The 20,219-nt window shown below is 45.2% G+C and overlaps 1 protein-coding gene across 1 annotated transcript in view; it reads left to right on the top strand.

Annotated features, from left to right (window-relative positions):
• The first annotated feature begins 9,587 nt into the window (after positions 1-9,587).
• The window catches only part of LOC308399930 (A-type voltage-gated potassium channel KCND2-like), a 103,834-nt gene continuing 93,202 nt past the window's right edge, over positions 9,588-20,219 (top strand). The window contains exon 1 of the mRNA XM_080887359.1: positions 9,588-11,169. Coding sequence (XP_080743485.1) covers positions 10,058-11,169 — 1,112 coding nt within the window. The 5' untranslated portion in view covers positions 9,588-10,057. The remainder of the gene's footprint in view (positions 11,170-20,219) is intronic.

The following is a 20,219-nucleotide window of genomic DNA, read 5'->3' as shown; positions in this document are numbered from 1 at the left end:
CTGCTGTGTTGTTCTTGCGCAGATTTGCCGGTGAAGGAAACAGCAATGACATCTGTTGGCATGGGAAGTTTAATGTGGTGGAGAAGCAGCGAGCTGAGCCTCGGGCTGTCAAGCAGATGTCTGCAGTGTTGTCGTGGTGTCATTACAGGCTCAGGAAGAACTTGTTGTGTTTGAGCCCTCGGCTCATCAATCTTTAACTGATAGACCTGCAGACTGTGTGTTCAGGGTCGCTGCGGTTTACAGGACAGGAACCATGGCTGGGCGTCTCACTGGGTCCTGAAACAAACAAACCAATAACCCAATCACTGGGTGCTGTCACAGTTCATATGGTAATAAACATGCCAACATCACACACACACACACACACACACACACACACACACACACACACACACACACACACACACACACACACACACACAAACAAACAAAGCTGATAAAAAACTTGAACATTTAATCCCACCACAGAGTGGAGGAGCCTTTTAAAAATGCATCCAGAGGGGAGGTGAAAGTTTGTTTGGACCTGAATCATTCAGTCTTTCAGTAAAACCTGCTGCTCACCAAAAACTGTTAATGATTCATAAATCTGCTTCCTGCTCAGGGACACGACAGACAGTTTGATTCGAAACATGCGATGTAACCTGTAGAGTTTGGATCTTTTGTTGCTAAATCTTGACTTTTGTCAGCCTGGCTAGTAAATCTACCCTCTCTCTGTCTGTAACGACTTTCCAAGCATGAAAATGACTCCAACTTCCACCAAACTAATGCAATCAAACACAGCTGAAGAAATGAAGTCATCATTACAGGAACAAAATGCATGTCTTGGTGTCGGAGATGTCTGATCTGCAGTCTAGTCCCACTACAGCTGATTGATGTGATTACATGTGGTCATTTTTCCAGATGAATGGATTGATGTGCGCGTCTGACACACCATAACAGCCTATCAAAACTCAACGCTATTCAGCGACTTCAATTGATGAATTGTGAAATAACCGCTGGCAGTTAACTAGGCAACTGAGGCCTGGACTGTCCACAAGTGGGTGCTGGCAGAGTAATGGCAAAGGTTTTTTATCCCATCTCAGACAACTTTGATCAATTCGATGGTGGCTTGTCATCTTTAATGGTGATAGTTGGTCACTAGTGGACATTCAAACCTCAGGTTGATATATTTATTTAAGCTACACCACAACTTTAAAGTGCTACCCCCTTGTGGTCATAGATTTATGTACTTTTCCTTACAACCTGACCCTTTGAAGAAGAAACCACAGACTGAAGTGAATGGAGCTGTATCCAAACTTCATTTCCAGATGGTAGTTCTGCAGGTGGCTGCGAGTGGAAATGAGACACAAACAATGGAGAAGCTCTGTGGAGTCATAAATATTAAATGTGATTGAATGCTGGAGTGAAAAATGTTCCAGAGTCTGCACATGGTGAGCTTCTCTGTCTGAATCTCTCCAGCAGCACTGCAGCATCCTGTCTCTTCACACGAGCTGCTGCAGACCCCAGGGGCTGAAGGGAAGGAGGCGGAAGCTTCACATCACACCTTCTGTTTTCAGAGATCGACCTGGAACCTCAATTGAAGCAGGTTCGATTGGTGTAGCAGCAGCAGTGAGGACGGCGCTGTCGAGGGGATTCGGAGGAAGCTGCTCATGCCGTCTGTTTGAAGACGTGTCCCGCAGCCTTCTGGGAAGCAAACGTTACCCTGAGTGCGAGCTGAGACAGTGACGACATAAAACTCACCGTCCCACAGCGAATCCAAAAGCAGCAGCAGAGCAGAAATAAGGTTCACAAATGATGAGCAGACTTTAACAAAAAGAAGCAAGAAACTTTATTTATGTCAGGGAACCACACAAAACAGACGGAACACAACAACATCCAACAGAAGAAATGTAGGAGGCAACATTATAATCTACACGTTCTGCTGGATTTCACATTAACATGTGTGACTAGTCAATATTAGCAGCCCTGCAACAACACATACATTAATGAGAGCCACTGCAAAGGGAGAGGAAGCAAAATGATCTTTTAATGCTCAAAGCTGCTAAAATGACAGAAACTTTCCTCTTTTTCTTATTTCATCCAGTTTTTCATTCCTTGTTTGTGGCTTAGTAACAGGAAGGTGTGCAGTGTCTTTACATTCATACGGAAGATGAAGACTGTGCAGGGAGAGGTGGGGAACTTGTGCCTGATGATGATTAAATTGCCTTAATTATATTATTTTCTCCCGTTTCACAGCTACAGACAGAAAAAAGCAGCCATCGCTGTGGTGAGAGTCAGACGCACAGTTTAGATCAGCAAGTAATGGGCTCCCAGGAGAGCAAACGACTTCATTTAAAGCACTTAAAGATACAGATTTACTCCAAATACTTTAAAACAAAGATCCACATGGAGAGAAAGCTGCAGCTTTTCCACATTTATTCAGAATTGGAGGTTTTCTGTTCAGAAAGAACAGCACAGCATCACTGACAACACAAATGACTTTGATTCTCTCACAAACAGCAGGAGCCGACGTGGAGGAGGTGGGTTACAAAGGAGCTTGCAGATGCAGCTGCAGCTCTGTGCAGGCTGATACAGATTAAAAAGCTCCCCTGCTTTCTTCTCTCAGAGCTTTGAGCAAAGAAAAGAGAAACTGTTCAACCATCTAAACTTAAAACCTGGAAAAATCTCCTGCATGTGCTTGTGGGCCTATCATTAAGACAGCAGGCTGATAAAACCTGGACATGCAAACCACAAAAGAGCAAAATGAGAGTCTGACGTCTGTATTTGGGGAACTGCTGTGAGACAGCATGGACAAACAGATTCATGTCCTTGATCCACATCAACGACCTCTCCAACCTCTCCGAAAGGTTCCCTTGGAGTCACAGTTTCGATCTTGAGCAGGTTGGATGGTTTCCAGGTGCTTCTGTAGGAAACGGTGTTCGTCCTTTGGCTCTAACACTCACACTGAATGAATTTCCTGGTCAGAAAACATTAGACAACACTGAGAGTCCTCCTGAGAGTAAAACTGAGAGTGCTCTGAATAATGGAGTAAAAACAAAATGGCCTCTGCGAGCGAGGTGCTCTGTGGGAAAACAAAGAGCTGGAGAGGTCAGTCGATAGTTTGTGGAAGTGTCATGGAGGTTTGAACACTTGAGGTCTGAGTCTCTTGAGAGAGACGATGTGCCACACAAAGAAGTTCGAGAGAATCCATATTGATGAGGAGAAATGAGGCTTTACGAGCAAAGAAAAGCCATCAGACATCAGATTTATGCACACAGCTCATCTCAATCAGACAGGCAGACCTGTATTTCCCTGTGTTCATCCAGCAGTTGAAACCGGGACTGACCAGCTCCTCTTGTACTGGCAGGGAACCTGAAAAAGACCCTGAAAGCAGATTTCTAAGAGTGTGCTCCAGTCTGAACGGTAAATAGGGTAAATAATGGTCATTGTTGGTTGTGACGCACACGTCTCCCTCTGAATCTTTTCCAGTGCTTTTCATCATTTTTGAGGCATTTTTTCCTGCAGAAACATTTTTCTTCTTTAAATTGGACAAATTCATTTTATTTCCTGCTTTCCTGAGTTCCTGAGTTTATTCTCAGACTCAAAGAGCATCACGTGAAAAACACTAATAGATGACTAAGCTCGTGTTATGGATGGACTCATCTCAGACATTTCCTGTGCACCAGTCTGGTCCATTTTCTATCTTCCTCTTCTCACATGACGGTGCTTTGAATTGTGGTCAGAAGTTTCCATCCACTCTTCCTGTTCATGGATGTCAGGGTCATTTGGGGCTTTTAAAAAATCATTTCTTTGAAATCTTTTTTCGAGGTGAAACAATTGTACAGCATTCATCTTTGATGACTTTAAAAAACAAGTTTGAATTAATGCTGAAGTTTCTCTGATCCACACAGTTTAAAAGTATACATATAGGGTCACACGCAGAAGCCAGGTTTGTGCCAAGAAAACCAAGAAGAATTATGAGGAATTATGCAAGATGCTTGTTTCTAAATGACATTTGCCAGACACTACTGGGGGTCTATGTATGTGTAAGTGTGTTTGCAAACTTCTGATTCTGAGGGGGTAAGATAAAACTCAGTTCTTCCAAAACTTCACTAACCTCCAAACATCGCTGCTGTTCAGCTCTCTGACTTCCTTTCCTTCTGTCAGTCGTGGTACACATGGAGCTGGGAATGTGTAGCAAGATGTGTGTCTGTTAAAGTTGCATCATCACGAGATAAAATACGATCAGCTGAACATCATCTGAGCCACAAACATGACATCAAAGTTATCTCCAGGCCAGCCTGAGGCGTCACTGAGAGCTTCCACACACATGAAATATGGACAGCTGTGTTTCTTTATTCACTAACACAATATCTGCAGTGAACGCAGCATTTTAGATTCACTTTGGACTGTAATAACCACTCAAACAGCTTCACAAAGAACCAGCATGATCAAATAAAAACACTCAGCCAATCGAAGCTCCGAAAACACTGGCAGGCTGACACATTTCAAATATTTATAACAAAGCTCGGGAATCTTTATGGCATCCAGCAGCAGCTCAATGACCTTCAAACTGCACCTGATGAAACAACTCCTTCATCCTGCTCTCCTCTCTGCCTTTCAAAGACACCTCCTCCCCGTCAGCCCGCTAGTTTCCTGTTTCATAGCAAACAGGACTGAGGGAGACCAGCATCTTCACACTGGAATCCAAAGGAATACAATGAGAGCTCTCAGCATTAACGTTGTCAAGAGTTTCATTGATTTGGCTGGGATCGCTGGGTTAGGAAAGTCACATTTTTATATCAGTCTACCAGTATGTCAGTTTGTGCCTGTGAGCAGAGAGACACCATTTTATATGGAGACGTAAAACACGAGAACAAAGAGGCTTCCTGCACAGGATGCCCTTATATTTACCGTAATAGCTGCTTTATCTGTGTTTATGTAGTAGTTTTCACAAGTACAAAACATCCTTCTATAAAAACATTCTGCGCCTGTACAGCTGTTATGAGGGGCGAAATTATCTGCAGAGACCAGAAGAGTTTGTGTATCAGGCTGTAAGAGATCACTGAGCACCGAACAACCTTAGTTTTTTTGGCCAATCCTTTACACACATACAAGGCAAATTCCAAAATGGCGACCTATCCATCCCTCTCTCACATGCTGCAGTCCAGCTTTGTATACTCTCAGACCACACCTTCTCAATTCAAACTGGCCTATGACATAATCCTTCCAGAGAAGGAAAAGAAAAACAAAGAAGACCAACCAAACTCCTACTCTTTCCAACTCACATCCTACTAAAGAGCTGCATTTGAGGTTTCACCTGTTATTTACTTTCTGATATACTGCCCCAAACAAATAAGAGCCTGTTCACTTCAAACGCTTCATCGAGGTCAAACACTGTAAATATACGTCACAGTTACTCAGACTGAGGACATTACAGTGAAACTCCTTTTTTAAGGTCAGGAGGAGAAGTGATGATCAGACCTCATACAGATCTCTCTGGAGCACTGATCTATTTTATAAGAGGGAGTGTCGGGTGCCATTATCCTCAGTTTGGACTGTTTAGTTTCCCACGTATGTTTCCTGTTTTATTGTGTTAGTCATCTGTCTGTGTGCATTATGTTTCATTTTACTTCTTCTGTTTCATTAGTTAGATTTATCCCAGCTGTGTTCTCACCTGTTTCCACTCATCATCATTATCCAGTCTATTTAAGCCCTCACGTTCTCTCAGTTCCCTTTCAACTCCTCGTGTGTTTCCCATTTAATTCCAATCATTCATGTTCAATTCAGTCTGTATTAAAAAAATGTGGATATTGTAAACCAGCCTGTGAGTCCTGCTTTCTCTACACACCAGATTGTGACAGTGAGTTGTGAGACATGGAGTAAAATTACTTCTACATGTGAGATTCAGTGACTGACTGGGAGAAAGTTGGCAGAGGGTTCTGCAGACGGGGTTGTCAAGAGCTTGGCTGGTATATTCAAAGATATGAATATATTAGTCTTAACTGAACCTCAGAAGGGATGAAACTGCTGGGAAAATCATCAATAATCTATAATCAATACATTCAGTATGAGCGTCTCTGCTGGCATTAAAAACTCATTTCCTACAGCAGTGTTTAAATGTCAGTTATTAATGAAATCGGGTTCAGTGTACAACTGCCACAGTCCCTCTGATACCGGTGTGTGTGTGTGTTGGGTCTAATTGATATCTGAAACAGTAATGAGCTGTAATTGTAGCTGTAGGGAAACCTGCTGCAGTCAGAGGAGCTGCTGTTTAATGCAGAGCACATCTGCGGCAGGGTGTTTGGCACGAAGCTGTAATTAAACCGTTTTTTCTCACAGCTGAGACGTGAAGCCGCTGCACCGCGGCGGAAAATCAGAAGTTTAAAGTTACTTTGTGATTCAGGCAGCAGCTTCACACCACGCTCTCTGTCAGCTTACATTTTCCAGTTTTCCCGCATGTTTCCAAGAACAGACACATGGAACAATAACGCCCTCCCTCTGAAGTTTCTTGAAGTCTTAGAGATAAATGCTGTGCACTCAGGCTGCAGAAACATCAGCACGTGTGATGTTCATCTGTGGATGAAGTTAGGTTTGTGTTCCTTCTCTGAGTCTCTGATGCAGCAGAAGTTTGATGGTTCTAGTTTGAAAAGAAACATTCTCTCTGCGTCATCCCTCGCTGGGTTAGTCTGAGTGCTGACGATCAGCGCGCTGTTACTGATGCCCTCTCATGGCGTCCTGTCGAGCCTGCAGTCGAGTTGCGGTGCCTTTGAGTTTCAGTCCTTTGGGGTTATGACCTATGATCACTTCTGTGTCTTCATGTCTTTAAAGCTTTCCCATCCGTCCATCTTTCTCTCGCTTAGTTCCTTCATCGTCCCTGATTATCATTTCCTGTTTTATTTTTATAAGTGCATTTTTCTTTCTCACTGAGCTGCATCTCCTGATGATCAGTAAGCTCGTCTTCTTCGTCCACTTCATCATGGTCACTCATGAAATCATTTCATGAAGGGCATCCACTTTAATGCAGATTCATGAAAACACTGAAGGACGCTGCCTGACTGCATTTCACATGGATTTGTGGCAGTTAGGGTCTTCATCCTCTTCTCAGCCAATGAAATCCTCATTTCCAGTTTTAAAAAAACAACAACAACAATACATAGGATGGGGGTGGGGTGGAGGGGATATCACATGACCCAGAGAGCCACAACATGAACACTAAAGTGAAACAACAGCATCATGCAATCATGTTTGAAATGAAGGAGTCTGTCCTGTCTTAGATGTGCATGAGTGTCTGTGTGTGTGCGTGTGGGTAAACAGGAAACAGTCATACAGCTGTTGAGTGCTCCTCTTCAGGCGTTTGGTTGGGTTGTTGTGGTAAATAAATTTCTGTGCAGGAGGGAAAAAAAAAAGGTGACTGACCTTTGACCTGCAAATCCCTGGCAGCCAATTAGCTCGAAGTGTTGAGGGCAGCATGTTGATCAGAGCGATGGATTATTTGTGTGTCTCTGTTTAATGATAATCACTGAAATAAAGCAAGTCAGGTCTGTGTGAGCAGTTCTGACCTCTGAGAGGCTCGAGGAGAGTCAAAGCAGACAGATTCTAAGGCAGTGCCTGGTCTGTGTGTTTCCCTGCTTTCTCCAAGGGTTTGTGGAGCTACATTCTGATGGACCGCAGACACAAACTGGGCCCGGTGCAGCCAATCACAAATCATTAAACTCACCGTGTCTGCAGATGTCCTGAGAAGAAACGCACACCTCAGAGCGCTGGGCCTGTAACGGCCCTGACCATGATGTTTACCCCGCAGTCGATAATGATGGAGAGTGGCGAGATTTTCACAAACTCATAACGAGAAAAACAAAGACGGGAACACACACACAGACTCCCTGTTAGTTCTGCAGGGAGCCATCAATCAAAGATTCTGAATGACAGCACACACACACTGGCAGCATTGATTTGAGCTGCTCTGGCTTCGTTGTGTTCTGTGATTTAGGAGCAGTGTGAGACCTCCTGCCTCCTGCCTGCACCTCCTCTGACTGCTGATGCTGGAGCTCAGCACAGCTCTAACTCACTCAATGGATCAACCTGCTCTGTGTGTAGGTTTCATGGACATCCATCTCTTCGGAGCGTCTCTAAGAGCCCGTCATGTGACTTCTTGTGTGATGAAGACTGCGCTCTTTGGGCTGCTCATGTCTGTGCTCTTTTTGGTACTCTTCCTGATGTCTGCCACGTCTATTCAGCTCTGCGCAGTTTTAAATGAGCTCCACATGCTGGTTAACTCTTCCTCATCTCACATGCTCTCTGGCCTGAAGTTAGTCTGTGTGCTTCTTCCTGTTAGCAATGGCTGACAGGAAGAAGCGATCCGGTGCTTATAATGTTGTTTAGAGGGTCTGCGAACTGCCGAGCACCTACTCTTCTCTGACTTCACTTGATTTCAGTGGGGCTCACTCAGACTGACAAACGAACATCTGGCTACTGATGTTTCGGAGCTGTTCAGCTGCCATCTTCTGTGAGAGGAAATCCCAAAGTTAAGCAGGCTGGCTGAGAGTAACAGGTGTCAGACAGAAAGCAACTTCTTTAAAAAAGTCTGGAGATACACATGACTCTGCTATGATGTCACAGCACTCCATAAACAGAAAACTGGTTAGCAGCCAGAGTTTATGAAAAATGAGGAGACTCCAGATGTGTCGACTCCTCTGACCTCCTGCAGTGAGAGTGTGGAGCTGCAGTAAAACAGGCCCAGGCACTTTGGCAAACACTGGATCAGGTCCATTAGACTAATGAGTCTAATGGACCTGACGATGCCAGGCAATCCGGCTGGAGACCAGGTCCAGGATCTCTGCTTCCTTCTCTCTAAGGCTGGATCCACTTGAGCTCCTCTCCAAATGAAGCATTTGTTAAGTTGTGTCTGTAGGATGACCAGCTGGCCTTCAGACTATTAGAGCGCTGCTGCCTGAACATTTTGGTCGAATCAGTGCGTTTCAGGATGACATACTTTATTTCACAGCTCAGTGATTTTCGGACAGTTTCTCAAAACTAAGTGAGAATTTCCTTTAACTTCAACCATCTACAGCGCTTTACACGGATCCCTGAAAGCATTAGAGACCACAGTTAAGATGTTATACTGACCGTGTGCTGGGACAGTGTGTCCACTCAGCTTTTGCATTAAGCTGTTTCAGATTCAGATCCACACAAGAACAAACACACAAGGATACAGCAGAGCTCTTTCTCATAAATTTTGGAAATGTTTGATATTTCACACACACACACACACACACACACACACACACACACACACACACACACACACACACACACACACACACACACACACACACACAGCTTTCATCTCTCTCTCGCTCTCTCTCTCACACACACACACAGTATTTTTTTCTCTCGCGTTAATGATGGGACCGCTGAGATTCACCTGCTGAGCCACAGCTCTCCCTCATACAGGCAACTTTTGTAATAAGTACATGAAGCTCCTCCTCCTCGGACTTCTGCTGCCTGAGGAAAAAACAAAGAGACGTCCTGCGCGCTCCCTGTGGAGCCTAAAACAATTTGCTCCACCTGACGGGGGGGCGCGTGCCCGCCAGGGCTTACACACGGTCCGCGTGTCTCCATCTGATCCGAGAACTGCTCCATGACACGCCCCCTCAGAGAGAGAGAGAGAGGAGTGTGTGCGCCTCCCTTTCTCTCTCTCTGTGTGTGAGAGCGAGCCTCCTCAGCGCAGCTTCGAGTCTGTCCTCGCTGCTCCTCGCGCTGCTCCTCGCGCTCAGCTCTCGACATCAGGGGGACCGTTGGCGGGCAGAGCCTGGACAGAGCATGCGTGGCGGCCGCGTGTGTGCGCGTGGAGCGGGTCCGAGCGGCGAATCAAAGAGGAGAGCGACGCTCTGAGAGTTTTTCCCACTTTTACGCGTTTCTGTACACGCGCGGCACACGTGGACGTCCGTGACCCCGCCGCGTGGCACTGGTGCGTACGGCCCGTTCTTCGGGCTCCCCGGCTACCCCCTTCCCCCGCATGTCCTCCCGCGGCTCGGCCTGACCCCTCTCTGAGCGCGCGCACGGCTCTGGGAGCAGCATGGCGGCGGGAGTGGCCGCGTGGCTGCCGTTCGCACGCGCGGCGGCCATTGGCTGGATGCCGGTGGCCAGCACGCCCATGCCACTGCCGCCCCAGGAGAAGCGGCGCACGAAGGACGGGCTGCTGGTGCTAAACGTGAGCGGCACGAGGTTCCAGACATGGCGGGACACGCTGGAGCGCTACCCGGACACGCTGCTGGGCAGCACAGAGCGAGACTTCTTCTTCCACGAGGAGACCAACGAGTTCTTCTTTGACCGTGACCCGGACATCTTCCGTCACATCCTCAACTTTTACCGAACTGGGAAGCTGCATTACCCCCGTCAGGAGTGCATTGCGGCGTACGACGAGGAGCTGGCGTTCTTTGGCATCGTTCCAGAGATCATCGGGGACTGCTGCTATGAGGACTACAAGGACCGGCGGCGTGAGAACCAGGAGCGCATCCAGGACGATGAGGACATTGAACAGTCCAACGAGCCAGTGCCCGTTGACATGAGCTTCCGGGAGAGCATGTGGCGCGCCTTTGAGAATCCGCACACATCCACCATGGCTCTGGTTTTCTACTATGTCACCGGGTTCTTCATCGCAGTGTCGGTGCTCGCCAATGTGGTGGAGACGGTCCCGTGCGGTACCGCGCCCAACCGTGTCAAGGTGATGTCATGTGGTGAGCGGTACGAGCTGGCCTTCTTCTGCCTGGACACTGCGTGCGTCATGATCTTCACCGTGGAGTACCTGCTCCGCCTGCTGGTCGCTCCCAGTCGCTACAAGTTTGTGAAGAGCGTGATGAGCATCATCGACGTGGTGGCTATCATGCCGTACTACATCGGCCTGGTCATGACCGACAACGAGGACGTGAGTGGTGCCTTCGTCACACTACGCGTCTTCCGGGTGTTTCGGATTTTCAAGTTCTCGCGGCACTCTGCGGGACTTCGCATCCTGGGCTACACGCTGAAGAGCTGCGCCTCGGAACTCGGCTTCCTGCTCTTCTCGCTCACCATGGCCATCATCATCTTCGCCACTGTCATGTTCTACGCCGAGAAGGGCATGTCCGGGAGCAAGTTCACCAGCATCCCCGCAGCCTTCTGGTACACCATCGTCACCATGACGACCCTGGGGTAGGTGATGCTGACCATGTGTGTATGAAGTGGGTGGAGCTTCTTGTCCAAAAATGGGCGGAGCTAAGAGCGTGTTGGTGTTTGGTTTGAAGTTTTCAGTGTTTAAGGGCAGCTGTCCGTGGTGCTGAAAAAGAGCTGCCGCTGTCTCAGTAAAAAGGACACTTGAGTCTCTATGATCACATGCCTCTGCTGCCTCCGTTTCAGAAAAAGAAAGAGTGAAGCTCAGCAGTAGGGTGTGAATCTGCAGGGGTGAGAATGCAGCTCGTTGTTAGCTTGAGTATGTAAACAGAAAGGCTTTGCAGGTTTACGTTAGTTTGGGTTAGTTACAGCTTGGTGATGCACACCTCTGTCAGTAATGGGACTGAGTTGTGGTGAGCACTCTGGAGTAGAAATCTTTCTCCTGTTTGTACCTCACAACCCACGTTTTACTGCTCCATCATGTTTTTCATGTTTTTTTCATAGGGGCCAAAAACTGTGTAGATGTGTTAGCGCCACCTGCAGATGATGTTAAAGCAAAGCATGTTTTAGATCAGCATACAGCTGCAGGAATGGTTCGATCTTCCTGAGAAGTAGTGAACACTGAATATTCAAAATATTAAAATCATGACTCGCCTCGCTGTGTGTCAGAAAACATTTGGAGCTTCAAGTTCTCTCTCTCTCTCTCACACACACACACACACACACACACACACACACACACACACACACACACAGATCTGTGGTTTTGGAGGCATGTTCAGGTGTAACTGTGTTTTTTCAGGGTTATGAAGGTGGTTCATGTCTTACCAGTTACATCACCATAGTAACAGCAGATCATGAGGCTGAATGTTGATTGTTTGAATCAGCTGGAGAACTGAAAGTAGGACCAGATGCTCACTGTAATCTCACACACACACACACACACACACACACACACACACACACACACACACACACACACACACACACACACACACACACACGAGCACTTGCTGCATTAGGATACTGTTTGACGTGTGAACCTCAGGTGAGGTCAGACCTTCTGATTGAGTTGTGTTCTCTGCTGTGAGAAAACTTCACAAGTTTGTGTCTGCGGAACATTTTTTTAGGTAGCTGCTGGTGCTGCAGGTGTGTTTTCCTGCCTTGTTGAACTCCCTGCAGATGCTCTTAAATCCTGCTCCAGGAACCAAACTGTCCAAGGACCTGCAGCACCATACATGATTTGGGTGTGAGTTTGTGATTTTTCTGTCGGCACAGACACAACACGGCACAAACACACATGTATTATTTAGTCACATGACCTGCTGCTGCTCGTGAACATAAGAGTGGGCTCGGTTCTCGCTGCTTCCCATGCCTCAGTGGAAAACGTAAAAGGCTCATTTTCAGTCTCTGAATTAATAAAAAAATTAAAGGGAATTGTGTAAATGTTGGAAACGTTTCTTCATAAAAGCATAAATGTGGAAAAATGTTCCCTCACTCAGTTGTGTAATTTCTTTAAACCGGTGTAATCTGCGTGATTCACGCGGAATTGCTGACGTCCAGCTTTTTTCACAGTGTCTCAGACGGCATCAAACTTATTAATATTTTCAGGAAATTACAGACAGAGTCTGCTGGGATCAAAACCTCGGCACGCCTCATATTTGAACTGGATTCAGTCAGAGGCTACCTCCTCGTCACATATCATCTCTGGCTGTTCAGGATCGTGTCGTTTAGTGATGAGGACACAGCGCAGCTGGAAGAGGATAGCGGCAGAAAGGCCAGGTTACTCAGTGATGTAACAGACTGTTGTGTGATTGCCTTATAGAATAAACTCTGGAATTAAAGTGTTGTCTGTAGAAACAGCAGAGATTAGAGGAGAGGAGTCACCTGGCTGTCACATAATCACTCTGTGTCCTTTCATATTTACTTTCAGACCCTTAGATTCAGTCTTCACATCCTGAAGACTTCATTTCACCTCCAGCTTCTTAAAGTCACGCTGCCACTGAGCTGATGCTCAGCTCCATTCGGAGAGAAATACTTCCTCCTGCATGATGTTTCACGTGTTTTTCTTGCTTTTGTTCCAGATCTACTTTCAGCCACAAATCATCTGTCAGGACTCATCAAGCTGCTATCAACAGAAACAGGAGAGCCTTCTGCAGCTGTTTATGAACCTGAAGAAGTCATTTTGGATAGATATTAAATAATAATTTATGAAGATTAAAACAGAGCTAGTGAAACAAGAGTGATTGTCATGATGCTAGAATTTCAAACACGTTGACCCCATCCTGCAGACGGTGTCTGTCTGTCTGCTCTCCAGGCCTGAGACCGTCTGATTAGCTGCTCTGCTCCAGGTTTCACTCGTTATTTGCTCCAATTGATTCTCCACCCTCTGGACTCTCTGCTCAGTTCAGCTACGTCCCTGTGCTGCTCTGCACAGCAGCACCCCACGCACATCTCCACATGTTCGTAAACAACTCTGTCCCTGATCAAAGTGCCAGCTGTGATCTGATCAGCTGCTATAATTATTTATCTTTATCTAACTAAAGCTGCTAATTGCTACAGTAATGATAACAGGTGGCAAAATGTAACTGCTAGTAGTTAAACAGCTAATGCTAATGTGCTCTGGCCAGGTTACTATTTATAATGAGTGTAAAGTATTCCACTGTTGTTGAAACAGGAGGTTTACTGACCTCTGACCTTCCTCTTAAAGTGTTCAGTGTTATTAATGTTATCTACTTTAGCTGTTGTTGAGGCAGGATCTGTGTGTGTGTGTCAGAAGGAGGCAAAAACAACTATTGTATCTTCATTCAGCAGTAATTTTAGTATTGATTAATGTCTGAGTATATGCTGTATATATCTATATATATCTATATCTATATATATTTATATTTATATATATATATTTTTTTTTTTAATTTTTGACACTACCGTTTTGGTGTGAGGTGAACCCTCGTTTCCTGGATGAAAGTCTTGAGACTTTCTGAGGTCATTGTTAGAGAGAAACCTTCAAAGGAGGTTGAAAGCAGTTTAGCTGTTTGCTGCAGAAAATCAGGATTCAAGATTCAAGGTCTATATTGTCAATACAACAATATGCACAGTATACAGCGTACTGAAATGCTGTTTCAGCCCAAGTCCCCCATGGTGCATTTATAAGAATATAAAAAATATATTTTTGAGAGATATAAAAGTAGGAAATACAAATAAATAATAACTCGCTAAATTTGGGTAAAATTAGGAGATAAAAAGCTACTACTAACTATCTATGTATTACTAACTATGTACAATAAACAAAGACAGGACAGAGACAATACAAAGTGGATTGTGCAGTAGCTTAAAATCCAAACTTGCAGTAGAAGGAATTTTACCAGCTCTTCTGCAGAACAACCTCCCCTGTTTGAACTGTTTTTTGCAGTCAGCTGTGGATCAGGGATTCGATTCTGACTCCTCACAGTGCAATAAGTTGATCCCAGAGAGGAGACCTGGATGCAGGTGTGACTGATTGCTGACTGTCCGACTGTCGCTTAGACTCTGACCTCCTTCACGGCTGTTTTTACTGCCACACTTCCATCCCGGCTGTCTCTTCTTCTCCGCTCTCTGTGGGATGATAAGGCGTTAATGCTGCTAATTAAATTAATGCATTAGGCGCTCAGAACACACACACTGTGATTATTCTTAATGGGCTCTGTAATGAAGCCACCTAGAGGAGCAGCCAAGCAGAAAAGATGGTTTGTGTAGTCAGAAGAGAGTTCAGTTCATCCCAAAATGCTGCTCCTGTGTAATCTGGAAATGACCGCTTTAATGACACTCTGAGGCTGGGGGGTGATTATTTTGGATGACAGACAATTAGAGCCGAAAAGAAGAGGAAGCTGATGAAGAGGCTTATTAGGTGAAGTGGTGGGATTTGCATTTTAGTGGTGATGAGGCTTTTCCCAAAAACTGCAGGAGCTGCAGTGAAGAGGAAAAAGCTCCTTTGTTATGACTCTCATGAATTCACTTCCTGTTCTGTTGATCATTAGAGTCATTTAAACGACCTTGTTCCCTCTGGAGGGGGTGGGGCCACGGCTTTTTGAGGCACGTTGTTGGAGTTCATGTGTTTGGGTTTTTTTAGTTAGACTGAAGCAAAAAATAAAAACATCTGTGTGCTGTGGGGTTTTTTCGTTACATATGTTTAAACATTTATTCAGCTTCAGGTGCACATCCAGTCATTCTGAAATATGACAGCAACCCCTCAGATCACAAAAGAGCTTTGGCGGTTACTCCCATTCAGCTTTCACTGTTTACTGCTGCTGCCAGATGACAGCTGGACTTTGGGCTTCACTTGGCTTCCTGGTACCCTGTGAGATCCTGGACATGTGTCAGCTGGACACTTTCCAAATACAACTTCAGACTGCAACAAGAAAGATCAGCAGAGTTACTTCATTAACCATCAAATTCACAGCTTTCTTAAAAACATATTCTCGATTTGCATCAAACTCTGTAGATCTGATGTTTTCTGCAGCAGGTAAAGCACTGCGAGCCGCTGTCCGCTAGATCGTAAACAGGAGGTGTTTTTACCAGCAACAGATCTTTTGATCTTCTGGTTTCACAAATTTGTAGTTTTGAGCTCCTGATGATCTGAATGTGTGTGATGCAGCTCGTTGTTTTAAATGGGAACAAACTGTCCACACATGCAGTCTGACACCATCTGTTCTGCTTTCTGTGCTGGTTGTAACGAACGTGTTTCTCACACAAACTGAGTCACATACTGCGATGAGCAGCGATGATGATGAGATCTGATTCACAGCTGTCTTCACGTAACGTTTCACACGGGAATATTTGCATTTTTGGGGGGGTAACGTGACCCAGGTGGTTACAGCGTGGAGGTTACAGTAGAAATATCCAATGAGAGTAAAATCAGCACCAACAGCTGCATGATGGACATGAAGTCACCTATATAAAATCCTTGACTATAAAGCACTGACTCTCAATCTTAAAGTAAATAAAAAGATATACATTAACACACTTTTCCAAAAATCCTGGTTTTGCCTTGGATGCTTGCGTTATTTTAATTTGCACACAAAAAATTAATTATTCCACCAAAACAAACCTACAGGGTAAATCTACAGGGTCCCTCATGTTAACAGCTGCTTGTCAGTTCATTTTGCTGGATAACAGACTGCAGTTGTATCACCTCCTAAACGGTCCCAGCCCGTTCTTCTTTGGAGAACCTCTCAGGTTCCTCCAGATCTGATGATCTGGTTGTCAGGGCTTTGTGCAGCCTGGTCAGTAATGCTCACTTTGGTTTTCTAGAGGTCATTCTTCAACCCAGTTCTGCTGCTGACTGAGGTTTTCTTCAAATGTCCTTCTCGCTGCGTGATTCTTTTCACCTCAATGAGATTCTCTGTTCCAGACACAAACATGAGCAGCGTCTCTGTGTCCACAGAGCTCTTTTTCCATGTCATCTGATCAAAGGACGCTTCAGTCTGTAGGATCTGTCTCCAGGTCATCCTCAGCATACTTCGGTCTGATGTGAAGGTGTCTCTTCTGCAGAAGTGGAGTTGTTCTCTGCAGCTTCTCTGTCCGTTCCTGTGCTGGGTTCTAGTGACCATCTTCTTAGAGACTATGAGTCCCTCACTCATGCCTCTGCAGTTGCTCTGGGCTCTTCAGACTCTCACTGGTTTCCTTTCAGAGTCTTTGAAATCTTTGCTTACTGCCTCTGCCAGGCCTGTTCGCTACTCTTCTCTTTGAATTGCTGGATAATCCTTCTCACTCTTTTCTTCACACTTATCACAGCATCGTGATAACTTTGTATATCCACCTCCTTTTTCTTTTTCCTCAGATCTAAAGTGATTTCTTTGGTTTAAGGCATGATGCTTTCTCAGCAACAGCTCAAACGTTTACTGGAGTTTAATACTGAGTGTAATCTTTAAGCTAACCCTCTGTTTAACTCGTTTTTACGGCTCTGAGCATTACAGAGTGAAACGTTGGTCTGGTTGTGAAAATATTGTTTAGTTATTGTGTGCTGATATGAATCACTTATACTTTCTAAAGAAAACTGGGATGATTAAAAATGCTGTGTGGATCTGGGAAAATTAGGACAAAAAACATTAAAAGTATTAAAAGTATAAATTTTCTTCCTCATCTGAAATCAAGTAACATTTGTGCCTAAACCAGCAAACACCACGTTACTAACCAGAAGCTCTAGACGTGTGCTGCTCTCTGAGATCTGTAAACTCTGTGAAATAAAGTCAGTGTCCTTCTGTTACACTTAAATCTGCTTTTTCAGAGCAGACGGATAACCTCCGTATTCTACACGTGTTCGTGTTCACGATGGGTAGCAGTGATCTGACTGAACACAAGCTCGGCTCTCCCACCAAATTTTTCCTTCCAAAGGTTCGGCTGCAGGATCAGAGGCTATTTCCTCTTCCTCCTCCATCCTTCACTCCCTCAGGAGGGCCGCTCCCTGCTAGCCTCCTCCTCGCCTCACTCTTTGTGACGAGTCAGCCAAAACCAAATGGAAAACAATTTAGCGGAGTCGTGGCTTTGCCTTTTAGACACCAGAAATGAAATAATAGGCCGAGTGTCGGGGCTCATTGATCTGGAGCTGGCTGTGAATATCAATGACGAAGAGATAAATACACTGCTGCCCAGCTGCACACACACACACGCACGCACGCACACACACACACACACACACACACACGGTCCTTCAGCTGCAGGAGAAAGCTCCTTTTATTTAAAGAAACAGCAGCTTCAGTCAGAGCAGATGAAAGATAAACACACCCCTGAGATCTCTGCTCAGCACACACACTTCTCCCTCCTCTTCCTTATTTTTCTCTCGAAATTGTGGGATTACAGAGCAGCAAACGTCAGCAGAAAGGTGACATGGACTCTACGAATGAATCATGGCGCGGCAGATAGAAATAAGTGGCCGTTTGATGCCCTGTTTGTTGCGTAAAGATGCCGACAAATCATCAGCGACTGCAGCTTCAGATTTATCAGCCCATCTTAAACTAAAACAAGCAAACCGACATCACTGCTGTCTTTTTACTGGAAATTTAACTGAATCCAACCAGCCAATAATATCCATGCAGATTGATCAGTGATCAGCTGCTGATAATCACTAATTAATTGGAGATCTGTTGGAGCCCTGATCTGGTGGCCCCAAGGTACTAAAAACATCGAGAGAAAACAGAATACTCTTTGGATTCAGGAGACAGATGCTCTTCTGCCGCAGTCATGTGACAGGCTCTGTCACCTCACAGGTCACGTGTCCAGCAGGCACACACAGGTGAGCTGTGATCCTCTGGAGGACAGGAGATGAGATCAGAGAGCAAAGGTGTTGAGAGGAAACTTGACTCTGATCCAGCAGGAGGAGGAAAGTTTTCTTAAAGCTCAAACGTAGCTTCAGAATCAGTGTGTGCTGACACCGAGGCTAAACCCCGTGATTTAAGGGCGTCTGAGATGTATGTCACCTCGTTCATGTCTGAAAGAAAAAACAGTGCAGAACTTCAGCAGCCTCACTCAGAGACCTTTCTGAACATCACACGATTCTATCATGTCCTGAAATGTGACACCTGAGCAGGGACAGAAGCAGAGTCTGACTGTGGTTGTACAGGGTGGGCCATTTATATGGATACACCGTAATAAAATGGGAATGGTTGGTGATATTAAAGTCCTGTTTGTGGCACATTAGTATATGTGAGGGGGCAAACTCCTCAAGATGGGTGGTGACCATGGTGGCCATTTAGAAGTCGGCCATCTTGGATACAACTTTTGTTTTTTCAATAGGAAGAGGGTCATGTGACACATCAAACTTATTGGTAATGTCACAAGAAAAACAATGGTGTGCTTGGTTTCAACGTAACTTTATTCTTTCATGAGTTATTTCCAAGTTTCTCTTTGTTCACAGCCATTGACATGTCGAAGAGGTTAACACATGAGGAGCGGATCGAAATTGTGTTGATATCTAGTGAACGCAGTAACCGGGTCATTGCAGCAGATACACCCTACGAGACCACCCATTGCCCATGCTACAGTTAGCAAACTGCTTGCTAACTTTCGCCAGACTGGTTCAGTGTTGGATTTGCCAAAATGTGGACGCAAGAAAACTGTCACTAATGAAGAAACATCAGTGGCTGTTCTAGCTTCATTCAGCAAGAGCCCACACCGTAGCACTCGCCGCATGTCACTGAGACTGGCATTAGTCGAACATCCCTTTGGCGGATATTAGCTACTCACAAATGGCACCCTTACAAACTCCAGCTACTGCAGCATCTCAACGAGGATAACCCAGATCGGTGCACAGAATTTGCAGAATGGGCAAAACAAAAATTGGAGCAGGACCCTCAGTTCACGCAGAAGATTTTGTTCAGTGATGAGGCAAACTTTTATGTGAATGGTGAAGTTAACAAACAAAACCACTGCTATTGGACTGACACTAACCCACATTGGATGGATCCCTCCAAGACTGTTGGAACAACAAAAGTGATGGGTTGGTGTGGTATATGGGGTACAACGATAGTGGGTCCATTCTTCATCAATGGAAACCTCAAGGCCACTGAATATTTGAAATTGCTACATGATGATGTGTTTCCCTCTTTATGCACTGAAGCTGGCACGTTCCCTGAGTTTTTCCAGCAAGATGGTGCACCACCACATTATGGGTGCCAGTTTCCTGGAAAGTGGATTGGTCGTCGTGGGCCAGTTGAATGGCCCCCAAGGTCTCCCGATCTGACCCCCTTAGACTTTTATCTTTGGGGTCATCTGAAGGCAATTGTCTATGGTGTGAAGATACGAGATGTGCAGCACCTGAAACTACAGATACCGGATGCCTGTGCTGGCATTTCTCCTGCGGTGTTGCTATCAGTGTGTGAAGAGTGGGAGAAGAGGGTTGCATTGACAATCCAACACAATGGGCAGCACATTGAACACATTCTATAAGTGGTTAGAAACTTGTAAATAACTCATGAAAGAATAAAATTACGTTGAAACCAAGCACACCATTGTTTTTCTTGACATTACCAATAAGTTTGATGTGTCACATGACCCTCTTCCTATTGAAAAAACAAAAGTTGTATCCAAGATGGCCGACTTCTAAATGGCCACCATGG

Source organism: Rhamphochromis sp. 'chilingali' (assembly GCF_963969265.1).
Source record: "Rhamphochromis sp. 'chilingali' genome assembly, chromosome: 7".
NCBI classification, from domain to species: domain Eukaryota; kingdom Metazoa; phylum Chordata; class Actinopteri; order Cichliformes; family Cichlidae; genus Rhamphochromis; species Rhamphochromis sp. 'chilingali'.
Note: the sequence above shows the minus strand (reverse complement) of the source record. Positions and strands in the feature narration are given on the sequence as shown.